The sequence below is a fragment of the Morus notabilis genome, unplaced genomic scaffold, assembly GCF_000414095.1.
Source record: "Morus notabilis unplaced genomic scaffold, ASM41409v2 Scaffold96, whole genome shotgun sequence".
NCBI classification, from domain to species: Eukaryota; Viridiplantae; Streptophyta; class Magnoliopsida; order Rosales; family Moraceae; genus Morus; species Morus notabilis.
The window spans coordinates 475,269-490,463 of record NW_010367009.1 but is presented as its reverse complement, the minus strand read 5'-3'; the positions used below and the strand labels follow the sequence as shown (position 1 = coordinate 490,463).

Here is a 15,195-nt window from a genome sequence, read left to right as displayed (position 1 = left end):
ATAAAAAAAAAAAAAAAAAAAAAAAAAAAAAAACCTCACCTATAGCTTTTGAGCTTTACATTCGCCATTTAAACTTTAAAAATACTCATTTTACCCAATGAATATTGAATTAGACACGTGAGCCCGTTTGGTTCATGAATTAGAATTATGAGATTAGAATCATTTTTAATTTACGTGTATTTTTTGTGAGAGAAAATACTGTAGCGAATCATGAACTATGATTCGAATCAGAGAACAAATCCTCCAACCAAACGGGGGAATCATACGACTTTTGATTGAAATATTACGGAAAAAAAGAAGACATGATCTCACTTAACTTGTTATGTTAGAATTTATGTTGAAAATAAATAGAATAAGACCACATAATCATACTAAAACTCTTTTTTTTTACCTGTTTTTAACATAAATTCTAATAAGAATTAAGTGAGACAAAATAAGAATGATCTTAAAATTGTGGAGTTCACGTAAAAATAATCAAATTTTATTATTTTAAATTTATCGTCATGCCTCAATTCCTTTTTTTTTTAATAAAAAAAAAGGGCGAAATAAGTGACGTAAATGGTGGTGTATTTCCCTTCAACAACGATTTTTATTTTGCCCCAACATACATACGAGAGAGTGAGTTGAGAAAAGAGATGGAACAAACGGGAACGGTGGTCGTTGAGAAAGTGGGAGACAAGTCAACAGTCACAAGGTGCTACTCAAAGTATCCTCTTAAATTCATCGTACCAAAAAAGGTTTCCTTTTATCCATTTTCACATATGATTTTTTTTTTTTTTTTAGTTTCTTTCTGTGGGATCTATGTATTGTATTGTATTTCGTATATAGTGCATTATTGGAACTTGAAATTTCGATGGCAACAATCTCAGAATTAACTTTGTTGGATTTTCTTTAGTTGGGCAACTCCAAAACTGATGCTGTTTGGATTTACACCCTCACATATGGTGGTGGCATTGTCTCTGTATGTTCTTTTTTTTTTTTTTTGTTGGTTGCTTGAAGATTAATCTCTCTCTCCTCTGTACTCTTTACTTGATTGAAAAGCTTATTTTTAGCTCCTTTATGATTGAATAGCAGTGATTTTGGGTGCAGGGAGATTCTATTTCATGTGATTTCACAATTGGTGACGGCTGCACTACTGTCTTGACTACCCAAGCTTCCACAAAGGTTAAACTTTCATAGCCTTTATTTGGCAACCTTATTCTCTTTGTTTTTTTTTTTTAACATATTTATGTTGCATATTGTGACATTCTTGAATAAGATTCCACTTCAAATTTTCAATGGAGTAGGTTTTTTTTTTTTTTTTTTTTTTTAATCCTAATGTTCGAAAATCTCAAATGGGTTCTATTCTATGACCTTCTTGTGCAGGTCTACAAGTCTCTGGGATCAAAGTGCTCAGTGCAAGTCTTGGAGGTAACACAACAACTTTCCCATACCACACAAATTACAATTTATGTCATTTCTTTGCAGAATTCAATTCATTAATGTGCAGCTGACCTTGAAGTTCTTAATAGTGTTTAGTTTTTTAAGCGTTCCTTAATTTTTCTCCAATGGAGAATATGAATTACTGCGGTATGTATAGTAAACAATAAAGTTTGCTTGCTTTTAGAATCTTGAAATTTTTGGCAGTCAGAATCACAGGGTGGTTTGGATTGTATTAACACAAATCAAATAAGTTGTTCATTTTGAATTAAAGTGACATTGGCTAATTCATGCCATGCAGTAGGCGAGAGTGGGGAACAATGCCCTTTTGGCTGTAATCCCAGATCCAGTTACATGTTTTTCCACGGCTAGGTACACTCAGAAACAAGTCTTTAGGATGTTGAGTGACGCGAGTTTGATCGTTGTTGATTGGGTCACTAGTGGGCGCCATGAAAGTGGTGAAAAATGGGATTTTGATCTGTATAAGAGTACCAATCACATATTCCTAGAAGACAATGAACCTCTGCTTCTTGATACGGTACATGTTTTCTTTCGATCAGAATTTCAGCATCTTGCCTGATGATAATATTGCTAATTCTTAGTTTCGTATTGAAAAAAGTTGCTAATTCTTACTGAGAATATAAAAGATAAGCTTATTTCATAATGTGGTGGCATCTGAGAATTTCTTGACAGTTTGTTTGGTTGGTTATTTAATAGCAATTTGACAGAATCATGTTCTATCGAGTTGTATATTGCTAGTCATTACGCATGTTGTTGCATTATGTCATTTTTATTCTCCCCCTTTTTCATGACCGTACTCTGTAACAATCTGGTTTCTTTTTGGGTACTTGCTAAACTGTAACTTAGTTTTGATCAAAATACTTCATATTCGAGATACCATTAAACCAGACTCATGCCATGTCATACATATTGAAGTTTCTGTTAAATAACTATTGGATCTTCTCGTGCCCCTTTCTTCCCTTCATTTTTTGGACCTCAGTGTTACATGCATTTTTTCGGCACAAGACACTGCCAGCCTGGCACTAACAAAGTTCTTGTTGCCCTCTTTTCGTTGTTGTATTTCCGCAATTGCTCTCAAATGCAAGACACTGTTACTATTTCCTTCTTTTTAACACTCTCACATGGTTCTTTGATTGTTTGTGAATCACAATTAAATTGTTCGGAATGTGAATAAATTCATGAATCATAAAATCCCAGTGGCTCTTTTACCCTGCAGGTACTTCTAGAAAAAGGAAGCATGCCTTCTATTGTAGAGCGCATGCAGGAGTACCAAGTGGTTGCCATGGTTATATTTTGGGGGTGAGTTTTACTGATTTACTTTTTCTCTGGTACCTTATTCGATAATTTTACCAAATGAATTTACTTGTCAAGTTTATGAGACTAAGATGAAAGGAGTTTAAATAATTGAATTGATGTTTTTTTTTTTTTTTTTTTTTTTTGGTTGCTATGTCATAGGCCAAAGATGAAACACATTCAAAACCAAGTCCAAGAAGAAGTGAGGAGGATGATGACTGAGCAGTTACAATTTTATTCTCCTGCATCAGCTCAACGAATGAAAAGAAGTTCCACTTGTTGCACGAACAAACCGAACTTTATTGTTTCTTCAAGTGTCTTTGGTCCTCAGGTATTTGTGATATAATGCCCTCGTAATGCTTAGGCCATAAGTGGTTGCTGTCCCTGAAATTTTCTTGCTGTATTCAATAGTCTATTTAACCTGGAATAAGAATTGAAAAACATATTAAAACCTGGAATAGCAAGTTGAGGCAGTACATTTGGTACTTCTTTGAGCCCATCCTAGGGAAAAATTGTCGAGATTTTATACAACAATCTACCAGATTGGTTTCCATCTCTTTTCCATTTTAGGACCCTGGAAGGTGACAAAGAGGACCAGGTGCGTTGAGTGAATGAGAACCCTAAACCTTCTTAGATGTAACTGAATTAGCCTGAGAACAGAGAGACCTTCTTAGATGTAACTGAATTAGCCTTAGAACGGAGAGAGAGAGAGAGAGAGAGAGAGAGAAGTGGTGATTCAATAGAAAGTGTTTTCTCGGCTAGCCTTGAAGGTGCAGAACTATCCTAGGCCTACAATGCCTCAAAGATGGGAATTGACAGGGCTGCAAGGGAGGAGAGAAACAAGTAAATGAAGGAACTTAACCAAAGAGGGTTTTCAAGGTCATGTGTTAGTTAGAGTGAGCAGGGTTTGTTATGCAGAGCGACGTTCGCCTTGCATTCAAAGTACCGTTTTGCTTGTGGGATATTGTCCCCCCAAAACATGAACCACACTTAACGGACAACACTATCGAGTTTCTGCTCTCAACCTTCCAAGTTTACTCATTTGAGTGTTCCTTACTCTTGATTTTCAACTAAAACCAATTTTAATTGTACTTTAGCTCCACTTATATTGTTCTTTTGCATTCCATTTGTGTGCTGAATTTGATTATAAATATCAACTATTTGAGCAAGTCTATCATCCATTCGACTGAAAGCAGTTTTAAGATTAAACTTCAACAACCAATTGGTTTTACTTGCAAGCTTTTTAAAGGGCCCTTCCTAATCATTTTTCATCATCGAGCAAAAGACTGTCAGGGTGGCTAAGAATTCCACAGGCAATCTAAAAACAAAAATGCTGGGAAAAATCTACATTGTTCCTAGTGAAAATCTGCATGTAATGGTGCATAGAGGTTGACGGGAGGCGGCTGTTGGGGTATTCTGTGTTTTCTTTTATTTTTTTGGTGAAAAAATAGGATTGACCAAAGGAAGCAACTTCACTCTGATACTAATTGCGGAACAAAAAGATTAGATGTTTCCTTTTAATTTGTATAGTTATCTATGAGGATATTTTGTCTTTAGTCTTTAATAATTTCAACGCAAATAGTTTTGATGATTCATAAATGATTAATATTGAGTTTTCTTCCTTCTAAAATCCCTTCTTGCCATTCTATTCTATCCCTACTGGTTCAATTTCCTTCTTGATTCTGCTCTCTTTATAGATTTTCTCTTTTATCTCGGTCCTACATCAAGAAGACGGATACTTTTCATCCAATTTTTTGGGAGGATGTCATCATATTGACTTCTTTTTTTATCCTTTCATTTTATTTGAGCTAAGTTATTTCTTATTAATGCAGGGAAAAGGAGTCGTCGTTCGAATAGTTGCCACAACAACTGAATCAGTTTACACGTTCCTACAACATCAATTGGCTGGCTTGGAACCACTACTTGGACTATCACCATATCATTGAATTTTCAGAGAATGTATTATAATGCATATTTTACTTTTTCTTGTTATTGGTCTATTTTTACATAGATCTCAAGTTCTCTAGGTTCTCATTTATAGAATAACCTGTATACGAAATAAGGTAACAATGGGTACGTTTGAAATTGATTTTGTTTTTAATAAAAAAATAAAAATGAGATTATTTTGAGAATTATTCTAGAAATTGATTTTAAAATTTCGTTTGATTAGTTTTTTTAAGAGATTATTTTGAGTATAATAAAAAAGTGAAATCGTATTTATTGATTAATATATTATAATATTGTTGATAAGTATTAAAAAATAAAAACAGAAAGTGAAAATAACTTTCAACTGTTTTTTAATTTTTTCAAAAAATCATTCTCACTATTTTTATTTTCAAAACATTTACTAAACAAACGTTTTGTTTTCATTTTCATTTTTTTATTTTTTAAAATACATAAAAACTGTTTTTAAAAACGATTCCAAACAATATTTTTTTTCCAGGAAAAAAAGAGGTAATAATATTATGCTCAGTCACCTTTTTGCCAAAAAAAAAAAAAAAGAAAAAAAAGAGGAAGGAAAGGCTTCGTCTCTCTGCTTATCTTTGCTTATAATCTCCGAAGATCAGAAACATACTTTGACTATTAAGAACGTGATGTGATGTGAACTTGGAGTACAATTGAAATGATATCGTTTATCAATCGTGACTAATTTCCCTTCAAAAGAAGTCTTAATTTTACTTCTCATAAAAAAAAAAATGCTGTGACCAGTTAGTTTACTTCATATGATAAAATACACGTTTGTTCGGCAAAGCCACCAAGTTAACGGCATGGTGCATCTAGGTTCGCTTTGCTAGAATTGCTTCAAAAATCACATCATTAATGATGAGCTGAGAATTTTTCTAAAAATATTTCCTCTGCACAGCAGAACGCTGTTTATTTTAAGGGTTTTGATTTAGTGAGATACATAAGATGGCATTTTCTCTTCGGGTTACATTGATGCTTAGAAAGGGTCCAACCTCCTGAAAAGTCGAATATCGCGACAGACATCACGGTTCAAACATCGCAAATCATTATTGAAAAATTGAGGAGTTGTTCTTTTGCAACAAAACTCAGAAAAAGTTTAAACTCAAGTTACAACTTTATTCAAGTTCACGTTCTTTTAAGTTACAACTTTATTCAACTTTACTCAATTTTATTCAAGTTACAACTTCAACTCAAGTTATAACTCAAATTCAACTCAAAAACTTTAACCATGCCTAAAATACTCAAAGAAATACTATTCATAATACATAAGCAGTTCACACTAATCTTGCCCGAAAATGAACATCACACAGATGAAACTTAACTCACTTCGGCACGTTATAAAATGGTGACATAAAAGTAGAACGATAGATTAACTGCAATTTAGAATGTAATTTCACAAGGGGCATGAAGGGTTCTACCGCGGCATATAGGTTCTAAGTTCTCTCCAGCATACGAACATAGTGGTGATACCTCCACACCTGGTTAGATAAATTGCTTTGAGAACTGAGAAGAGTTATGGACACAGAAATGAACATGGTATAATCTGTAAGGGGCAGTAATCTTTCACATAACTTCCTGTTTCCATCTATGCATTTACTTTATTGATTTCTACCAAGACTACACATTTATACCTTCCCCTGAATGGAAAATAAAATAAGAACGAATTACCTGTTGCATATAACGGCACTGAATGTGTTAAAAATCCACCAGCAGCAACTACCCAGCGAGCATGGAGTCGGAGAACCAGAAGTTTAGCACTGTCTGGAGTGTCGAAAGTTGATCCATTGGCATTTTTTACTGGTGCAAACTCTTCTTCACGTAAAACCTGTTTTAGAATGAGTTTCAAAGAAAAAGGTTGTGCCATCCCCATTTGTCGAAAAGGAAACAACAACAACACTAACCATAATCCCAACTTAATTAGGGTCGGCTATATGGATTTCACTTTTCCACGCAGCTCTGTTCGAAATTAGCCTTTCCTGAAGGCCTAGATCTAGAATGTCATTCCTAACTACTTCGGTGCCGGAGCCTAGAGATAAAAAGCAAAAGAAATTCACCTCAAAAAGTGCAGTAGAAGGCGCATAAGGAAATGCATCAAATATGAACTGCTCCAGTTTGTATCCAATTGTATGTCCTTGAACCGAAGGAATTGTCTTCTCAGCAAGATGGTAGCTGCATTGGCAAAGCAAAACAATATTCTCATAATGGCAAAAAACAGAGATTAAGAACTCCAATACCAAAGCCAACTGAAATGATGCATTAAACTGTAAGCATGATTCAACTTCCTCATGCATGCTTGTAGTGTAAACATAACTAATGTTGTAACATGTGTACGCAATATGACCTGCGTTCTTTATCTAGGGCTACACAGTCAAAATGGAGTTCCCCCCCTTTTTTTTCCAAAAAAATAAAACGACCCATACAAATTATCAGTCATACTGAGCACGTGAGACCTTGACATCTCACACGGATTTCAGCACAAGCATAGCAGATGAAGAAATACTTAGGGGTCAATGATGTACAATATATTTAATATTATTACTAGAAAACACAAAGACATCATCGATTGTACTCATTATTGTCATTCATACCTAGCATATGAGACTTCTGACACTTCACATGCAATTTTAGTATACAGATTCACGGATGAAGAAATACTTGGGACAGACAAATGCATCATGTAGCAGGAATATGCTGATAGAAGTACACTATATGCAAAAGAAGCAAGGAGAAAGGGATGGGGAAAGAATGGGATAAAGGAAAATCTATTACTGACATGCTGTCTTTTTCAAGGCCATTTGCCACTTGGTTTAGGAAATCAACAGTAAACATGTGTAGGCATACCTGAAGGCAAAACTCACAGAAGTTCAGACCAAAAAAATGTTACCAGGAATTTCACACGACTAAACAAAAGAAATCAAACAATGTAAAATATGCAATAGACATTACATTGCTCCAACAAAAACGAAGGCGCCCAGTTTGTTGATTGATTGCAGAAGCCAAAGATGGATCCAACTCACTGTATTCTACCACAGTTAGAGGTCCACCCTTGCCTCGGCGCACAAAAACACCAACCTTCTCTTGAGGGTATGCCTGTAATGAGAAAAGCACGAGAAACTAAGATACCCTATCCTTCAGATTTTATTACGTGCACTAAGACCTATATAGCATAGAATTGTCATTGTTCCCGTAATTATGTCTTACGAGTTATGACCACCTAAAACATCAAAGTCCATTCAATTTGAAAAGCAGATACAACGTGCTCCACAAACAATCATGAAAAGCATATGCAAAAGTGCTCTACGATATTTTGCAGTACCTACAACTATACACCATACAACATACTAGAATCCAGGATCCAAAAAAGATTTAAAAAAAAAAAAGAAAAAGAAAAATATTAGAATCCTTAAAACAGTGGTCAAGAATACTCCTACATGCTTCAGCAAAGTGAGATAACACGACTTGAATCAAAAACTTGACAATTGAATTTATCAAAAGTAAAAGAAAAGATACGCTTGAACAAGACTCTCTGTCTCTGATTATATATTCTTACAGTTATTCCCATTTATTGACAATTTTCTAAAGAATTTTACTAACAAGAGTCGAAGGTTATCATGCTAAAGGGAAAAAGAATTGTACAGCAGTTTCTTTTTTCAAAAGATCTCATCCATTGACATTAAAAAAAAAAAAAAACAAAAAAAAAAACAAAACAAAAAACAAAACAAAAGCAAAAAAACAAAAACAAAAAAAGAAAAAGAAAAAGAAGAAGGCACTCTTACTTCATCCTGGCTTAGCAACGACATAAATTTGCCAAAGTTTTATCTTGCTTATCATATAATGAAGGAAATTGTAACCAAGATTTTGAATTACAAGTACGACTAAAACCTTTAATGTCATACATCTTTAAACATTAAGCAGCAGATTTATACCTTACGAACGACCTTTGCAGCAGCAGAGACGCCTTTATAGATGAAATAACCCAAGAAAGTCGGATCAGCCACACGAACCTGCTTTCAAGATCCTAATCACTATGCCTTTAAATACAATGAGTTTCAAGTCTTAAACGAATAAAAATTTGATACGACACTCACCCCTGGTGTTCAATTGCAAAAACAAACAAAATAAAGGCGGCAGAATAAAACTTTTTTTTTTGGCTACATACAAATAACATGCAACAAAAGTAGGATACGGTTTGAACAGCTTTCTTCCTTGGATACAACTATTCCTAAATTAAAAATTTCAGTGTGTCAAGAGGAAAAGTGATGAAAAATATAGAATTTAACTTCCCTTCTGCTTCTCTCCTTTGCCAACAAAATGATTAAAACAGAAAGTTCTTTTACTTTCTCCTTTATTTGCTTGGGATAAACCAAACACGCCAACAGGAAACGAACAAAACTCACCAGTGCATTATCGACACCATAGCAATCCACATATTTAATTCCTCTCATGGACATGTCTTCTAAAAGTTTTGATGACTTCAGAGCTGATCAACAAATTAGGTCAATTGCTATTAGCAAGGACCAAGCAATGACAAAAGTTATTAAACTAAATCCAGCAATAGTATACAGTATGCAATACTGGACCAAAGTTTAATAACATAAACCTGCATAAACTCCTCCATTCCCATCTGGAGACTTAGCTACCTGGATTTAAGAAATTTAAGTCATAAATTGGTGACATTTGTGTATGCATATGAAGGCAAACAATTGTGTTGAACGGGGAAAATGGTATTCTAGATAACAAATTTTCAGAATAGGAACTACAGCGTCTTTTATGAAGAATGACATTGTAGCAACTCTTGCTAACTACTAGGCTCTATTTTGCCCTAGTCAAAACATTTTATTATCTAAAAATACTAGTAAAAACACAACATTTACTACAGATTCAAAAACAATCCTACTGCAACTTTGCCTCAACAATTATCATTTGATCTTTCAATATTGCTATATCCTTTTTTTTCCAGCTGATAGTGTCGAAGATTCTTACAGCACTCAAACATATCCACACATATGTAGCCCTAGTCCGACGTCGATCTATTAATTGAACTACTTACAGGGTTGGCAACCAAAAGGTACATGATAGATTCTAACTGGAATCAACACTTGTTCAAAATCCCAAAACAAAGCGCCCAAAATCACCCAATTTTGGTTCTAACATTACTTTAAAGAATGAGTCTCATAGCTCTGAAACAAATGGAAGCCCCTAAAATCCTTTATCAATATCTAATTTGCATCATCATACTCCTTAGCTAGCTCACAACAGTTGCTCAATCCTGAAAAATATGTCAATCATATTCCAGAAATGCCATATATTCACGTTTAGTTTTTTTCTAATGACAAGAAAAATGAAAGGAGATGGCTGCCACATACTTTAGAGTTCAAATAGGTAATTATGTTGTACAATCAGCAGAACACCTGTTTAATATACAAGTAACCAATCCTTCACACTGTACAATTTATTAGAGGGGGTAAAATTACTGAATACTTTTGATAAGTTCTTAAAGTGCTGATGCATATCACATAGACCATAGTTTTAACAGTAGTAGATGGTGATCATGTACTTCCCATGCTCACAAACAACTCCAAGGCGGGAACAAAATTTTACAAAACAAAAGACAAGTCATTTCAACATACTCTGTATGGAGTTTCCATTATAAATTTCCCATCATTTGAAACACAAGGTATGGTGCCTTGCTGAAAGAAGGTTACCTGAATCAGATGATTGTAAGAAATCATATGCCCTCCACAAATAAGAACAAATACATTAAAAAATTAGAAAGAAAAGGAAACACTTCTCACTTGATCAGCATCAAGACCAAAAAACTTGTGACTTTCAAAAAATCTGCGTGTAGCCTCATCAGTGAATGGGCTTGTCATAATATACCAATGTATTTGCACTGAACGAGTAGAACCTGTTGGCACCTATGTCATTAGGATATAACACATGAACCAAAAAACGAAAATGGTACAAAAACCTTTAAATTCATGCTTGACGGGTGGTAACTCTGTGGGAATATACCAAAGATTTCAGATCAAATTTGCCTCAAGTACTTGGCAGGTAGCAAACAGGGAGGTTACAAGCATGGAAAGATTACTCGTTCTGTTCTCCAGGCTTTAAACAAAAAGAGTTGGAGAAGAAAAGATGAATATTGAAGATATGAACCATACCATCATTCATGGCTTCAGCGGCTAATCTCTGGACACACAATATCCGCTCAGCTTGAAGTTGAAATAACGACTTCCCAGATGGAAGCCCAATATCTGAACCCGTTTAGAGGACATCATAACATATCACATATGTAAGATAGAGCTTCTCATAGAAAATAAAAAATAAAAAAAGATCATAGTTTAGACATTCTTATGAAGATATCACTTGAAGAAAAAAATAGAAAATGGAGAGCTTTAATTTATCTTTATTATTAAAAATGTTAAAAACAAAATTGAACTATTTAAATTAAAAAAAAAAATCATATGTTTGTTTTAAATTTCTTTCTTTTCATTCCATCTCAAAGTCACAGATGTGTACCTAAATTAAATCCTCGCCCCACCAAAAGGCAAAGAAACAAAACTGAGAATCCTTTAAAAACCTTACATGCTAAAGCTAAAGTCTAAACACAAGTATTTGGGCTAAGGCTTCAAATTGAATCATGATTCAGTTAATAGAAACTTAGTTAATTATCATTTGCAGGAAATTAACTGGTACAGTGGACGAAAAGACACTTTTAAGAGATTTAGGAAAAACAAGAAATGAATTAATCCGCTTTAAAATCTCCATGAGTCACAGAAAAGATTTAAAATTGAGTCCCGGCTTCACATTAGCAGTTCTACATCTAATTGATGTCCCTCATTCAACAGTGCCTCTAAAATAAGCCATAAGTGATATCAGAACAAGAAACTTAAACTGGGGAAACTGTCTCAAAATAAGGTAAACTTGATCATTACTCACTGAAGCATCCCTTTGGATCTGAACTTCCAAGCCGAGTTCCCTGCATTACAATTTGATGAAAGACAAGAATGCATACGTCAGCCACGGTCATGAATAAAAAAAGGCGCAACAATTTTTATTTATTTAACATGACGAAAAGAAAAAAGTGCACAAACAGATGATGCCCATGTAATCAAGTTAACAATTTAGACGGCACAACATATTCAAATAAACAGGAGACTGAGGAAATCTCCTGTTATTGCAATGATTACTGCATGCATTAACATACAAATTATTCATTGCCCAAAATCCTCCGGAACACAAACCTTATATTATGGCAACCCAATCAGAGTGTGTGAAGACTTCAAATGGTTCTAAAGCAACAAAAAAAACTTCAGCAAGTGGTAAACTTTCAACATCTAGTTAGAATTATGGAGGTTTGATTTGTTTCCTTAAACTCTTATGCAAGCTGACTCTTTCAATGTGTGGCGACACATGGCAACAACTGACACAACTAAAACGTTAAAAACTAGAAACGGGTAAAAAGATTAAAAAAAAAATAATTAACAACTAGACATCGACATCATCACGCAGCTATTTATTCAGAAGGTTATAATGTATTTTACCATCACGTTTAAGTCATCAAATACACTGTAAATATCATCTAATGCATCAATAATATTGCCTAATGCACTGAAAATAGTGAAACAATTGGCTTGAATTAGTGAAAAATACTATTTCCTATGTGGTTTTTAGGTTGAACAAATTTAATCTTCTGACTTCAACGTTTCTTTTTTCCTGTGATAGGAACTGTAACTTCAACTCATACACAGAAATTGATTCATAGCTCTTCACACCTGAGTTGATAACTCCCAACAAAAGGAGTATGCCTGAACTGGTTCAGATTTTATTTCACATCTAACTATGCTCAAGCGGATAATTTTTATTGATAAGACAATAACGCAAGTTCTAGATATTGCAGAACATCATCCATACCGTAGAATATTTTGCCTAGTAAAGTTAGACTCCAACTGGAAAAGAGAAAAAAAAAAGTTATGGAATCCTATAAAGCACCTTTATTAACTAATGCATCCATTAAGTAAAAGATATTCCATGCGTTTATATCACTAAATGCTACAAACAAACAGCCAAATCAACAGGCAGAAAAGAACATCACACCGTCCAAGAAGAAGATAAAGAGATAAAGGTTATTAATATAAAAAGTAAAACCACCACCAAAAAAGCGACATCATACCAAATTCACAGTCATGGAGAACAAAGTCCTCGTTTGCGTTAATGAACCTAAAATTTCTATTATAAAATTGTCCTTTCATAAAAGGAAGTCCTCAATCATACTTTTTCCCAACAACCCATATCATACGAAAATCATGAGAGAGAGAGGTTTCATGTGAAACAACCCACCATCTCCTAATCAACAGTATTAATTTAATATCATATTTATTGCAATCTAAGGTCACACAAATAAAGTGAAAAGGCACTAATGCTAAGCAATGCAACTGAAAAGCATAAACATAATTAGATAAAGTAAAACGACGATTAGATAAAGTATAAATGTAATTATTACATTAGGAAAAAAAAATAAAAACAAAATTAAGGATAGACCACAATACCTGGCCACCAGATAAAAGCAAGACAGCCAACTTCCCATCTGAGATGGCTTTCAAGCCCAACTTCCACCATCTCTCTCTCTCTTCGAGCGTCCGCTCCTCCACCGTCGATACGTTACTCTCCGGCACCGGCTCAATCGCCGCCGCTGGAAGACCTTCAATCCAAAAAAAAAAAAAAAAACACTTCGGGTCAAATCCATCGGAATTGTTCTCCATAACTATGTGCGCAAGAAAACAGAGCAATACTAACCATGAGACCGAATTGAACACCGAATAATCCGGTCTATTCTGGAAAGATCTAAACTCTGAGAAAAAGTCACCCGATCAATAACATGAAGCACAATTTGCATGAGAAAATGGGAGGCATTAAAGATCAAAAGCAACCGAGAATAACTCAAGCGAATGGAATCATGCCAAATCATCATTAGTAAACCTTCATTTCCGTTTACAAGAAGAGATATTATATATTACAAGGGAAAAAAAAGTCTTTATATGATTCCTTTTTCCGGAAGTTTACTCTCGAGAAAGAAACGGCATGAGCGACAACCAGCTGAGAAAGAGAAGAAGAATATATCCAGGTAATTGAAATAACCTCGATGTCCTTGACGAGAAGGAGGCGTTCTTCGGGAGAGAGCTCGTTCCAGAGGGCAAATGCGTCTTCCTGGCCGTAGTCTTTGAGTCGCTCAAGCAGAGCCTGAGGCGGCGGTTGTGGCGGCGACGAACCGTCCATTATTAGGTCGCTCATCTTTCTCTCTCTAGAACTCTCAAAGCTTTCTCTGTCTACAATCTCCGGATCTCATTCTCTCTCAGTCGCAGGAACTTTTCCTGGTTTTCTTCTATGAGCTTAGAGAGAGAGAGAGAGAGACACCGCGCCTAGGGGTCACAATTCCTGTAACGTGTTGCGTTCGTTTTAAAAGTATTTCACACGTTAAGTTTTAATTACCGTATTATTAAGCTATAAAATTTAAATATTTAATTTTAAAAAAAAAGAAATAAAAAATAAGTTTTAGACAAAAAAAGAGTTAAAAAATTAGAATAAAGCAATAAAAAAGTTTTAAAATAAAAAAATAAAATATTAGGGTAAAAATTTAAAAAATAGTCAAAATGATTAACATAAAGAAATATAGGACAAATGAACCAAAACGAAAAAGAATTGAGAGAAAAACAAAAGAAAATAAATTTTTAGAGGGAAAATAAGAAAAGTAAAAAAGACTATATAAATAAATAAGTTTTAAAATAATACCGGAAAATATATATATAAGTAAGAAAATATAAAATTTTAGGGAAAAAATTTATTATTATTCATTCATTTTAACCAAAACATCGCCATTTTAGTCAGAACCGCGTGCCATAGTGAACGGGGAAAGAAGCAAAAGAAGAAAGAGGAGATAAAAAGGAGGGAAAAACCGTGAAGAGCTAACAAAAACGGATGGAACTAAAAGGTAAAAAGAAAAAAAAAGGACAAAAAACAAGAAAAAAAAAAGTAGGAAAAAGAAAAAGGACCAAAAGATAAAAAAGAAAGGCAAAATAAGGACTAAAAATAAAAAAGAAAAAACGAAGGTAAAAAGATCGGGGACTAAAACGGTTGTGTTTTTGGTTGAAAATCAGTCGTTTTGGTTGAAAAAGGAGACAGCGCAAGTGCTTTCTTATATGTAGATTAAGGCTTAGTTTGGTATTGCTGAGGATTTTAAAAAAATTGTTTTTAGCTGTGCTGAAAGAAGAAGCAGCTGTTACAAGAAGCAGCGGAGTGTTTGATAAATTGTAATTATAGTAGCTGTGCTGGTTTTAAAATCAGTGTAATAGCGTTTGGTAAATTTTGATGTTAAATTGCTGTGGGTATGTAAAATGACTAAAATAGACTTGGTATGGAACTTAAATATATTAATTGTTTTTGAAATATATTAATTGTTTTTGAAATATATTAATTGTTTTTTGTATTTAGAAATAT

General features: G+C 34.0%; 2 protein-coding genes across 2 annotated transcripts; one reads left to right on the top strand and one right to left on the bottom strand.

Moving 5' to 3' along the window:
• The first annotated feature begins 614 nt into the window (after positions 1 to 614).
• On the top strand, positions 615 to 4,792 carry LOC21401490 (urease accessory protein D). The gene is made up of 8 exons (XM_010111562.2): positions 615 to 737; positions 896 to 961; positions 1,090 to 1,164; positions 1,366 to 1,410; positions 1,724 to 1,957; positions 2,657 to 2,739; positions 2,896 to 3,064; positions 4,566 to 4,792. Exons 1-8 carry the CDS (start codon positions 636 to 638, stop codon positions 4,677 to 4,679), a joined length of 888 nt encoding a protein of 295 aa, XP_010109864.1. The 5' UTR covers positions 615 to 635; the 3' UTR covers positions 4,680 to 4,792.
• Positions 4,793 to 5,864: 1,072 nt separating this feature from the next.
• Positions 5,865 to 14,143, bottom strand: LOC21401489 (UDP-N-acetylglucosamine diphosphorylase 1). Its single transcript, XM_024174357.1, has 15 exons — positions 13,840 to 14,143; positions 13,498 to 13,552; positions 13,251 to 13,402; positions 11,641 to 11,680; positions 10,863 to 10,955; positions 10,494 to 10,606; positions 10,329 to 10,403; positions 9,299 to 9,338; positions 9,096 to 9,178; positions 8,625 to 8,702; positions 7,645 to 7,788; positions 7,472 to 7,539; positions 6,753 to 6,867; positions 6,367 to 6,523; positions 5,865 to 6,176 (listed from the first exon to the last, which is right to left on the bottom strand). Exons 1-15 carry the CDS (start codon positions 13,990 to 13,992, stop codon positions 6,079 to 6,081), a joined length of 1,464 nt encoding a protein of 487 aa, XP_024030125.1. The 5' UTR covers positions 13,993 to 14,143; the 3' UTR covers positions 5,865 to 6,078.
• Between the last annotated feature and the right edge of the window lie 1,052 nt (positions 14,144 to 15,195).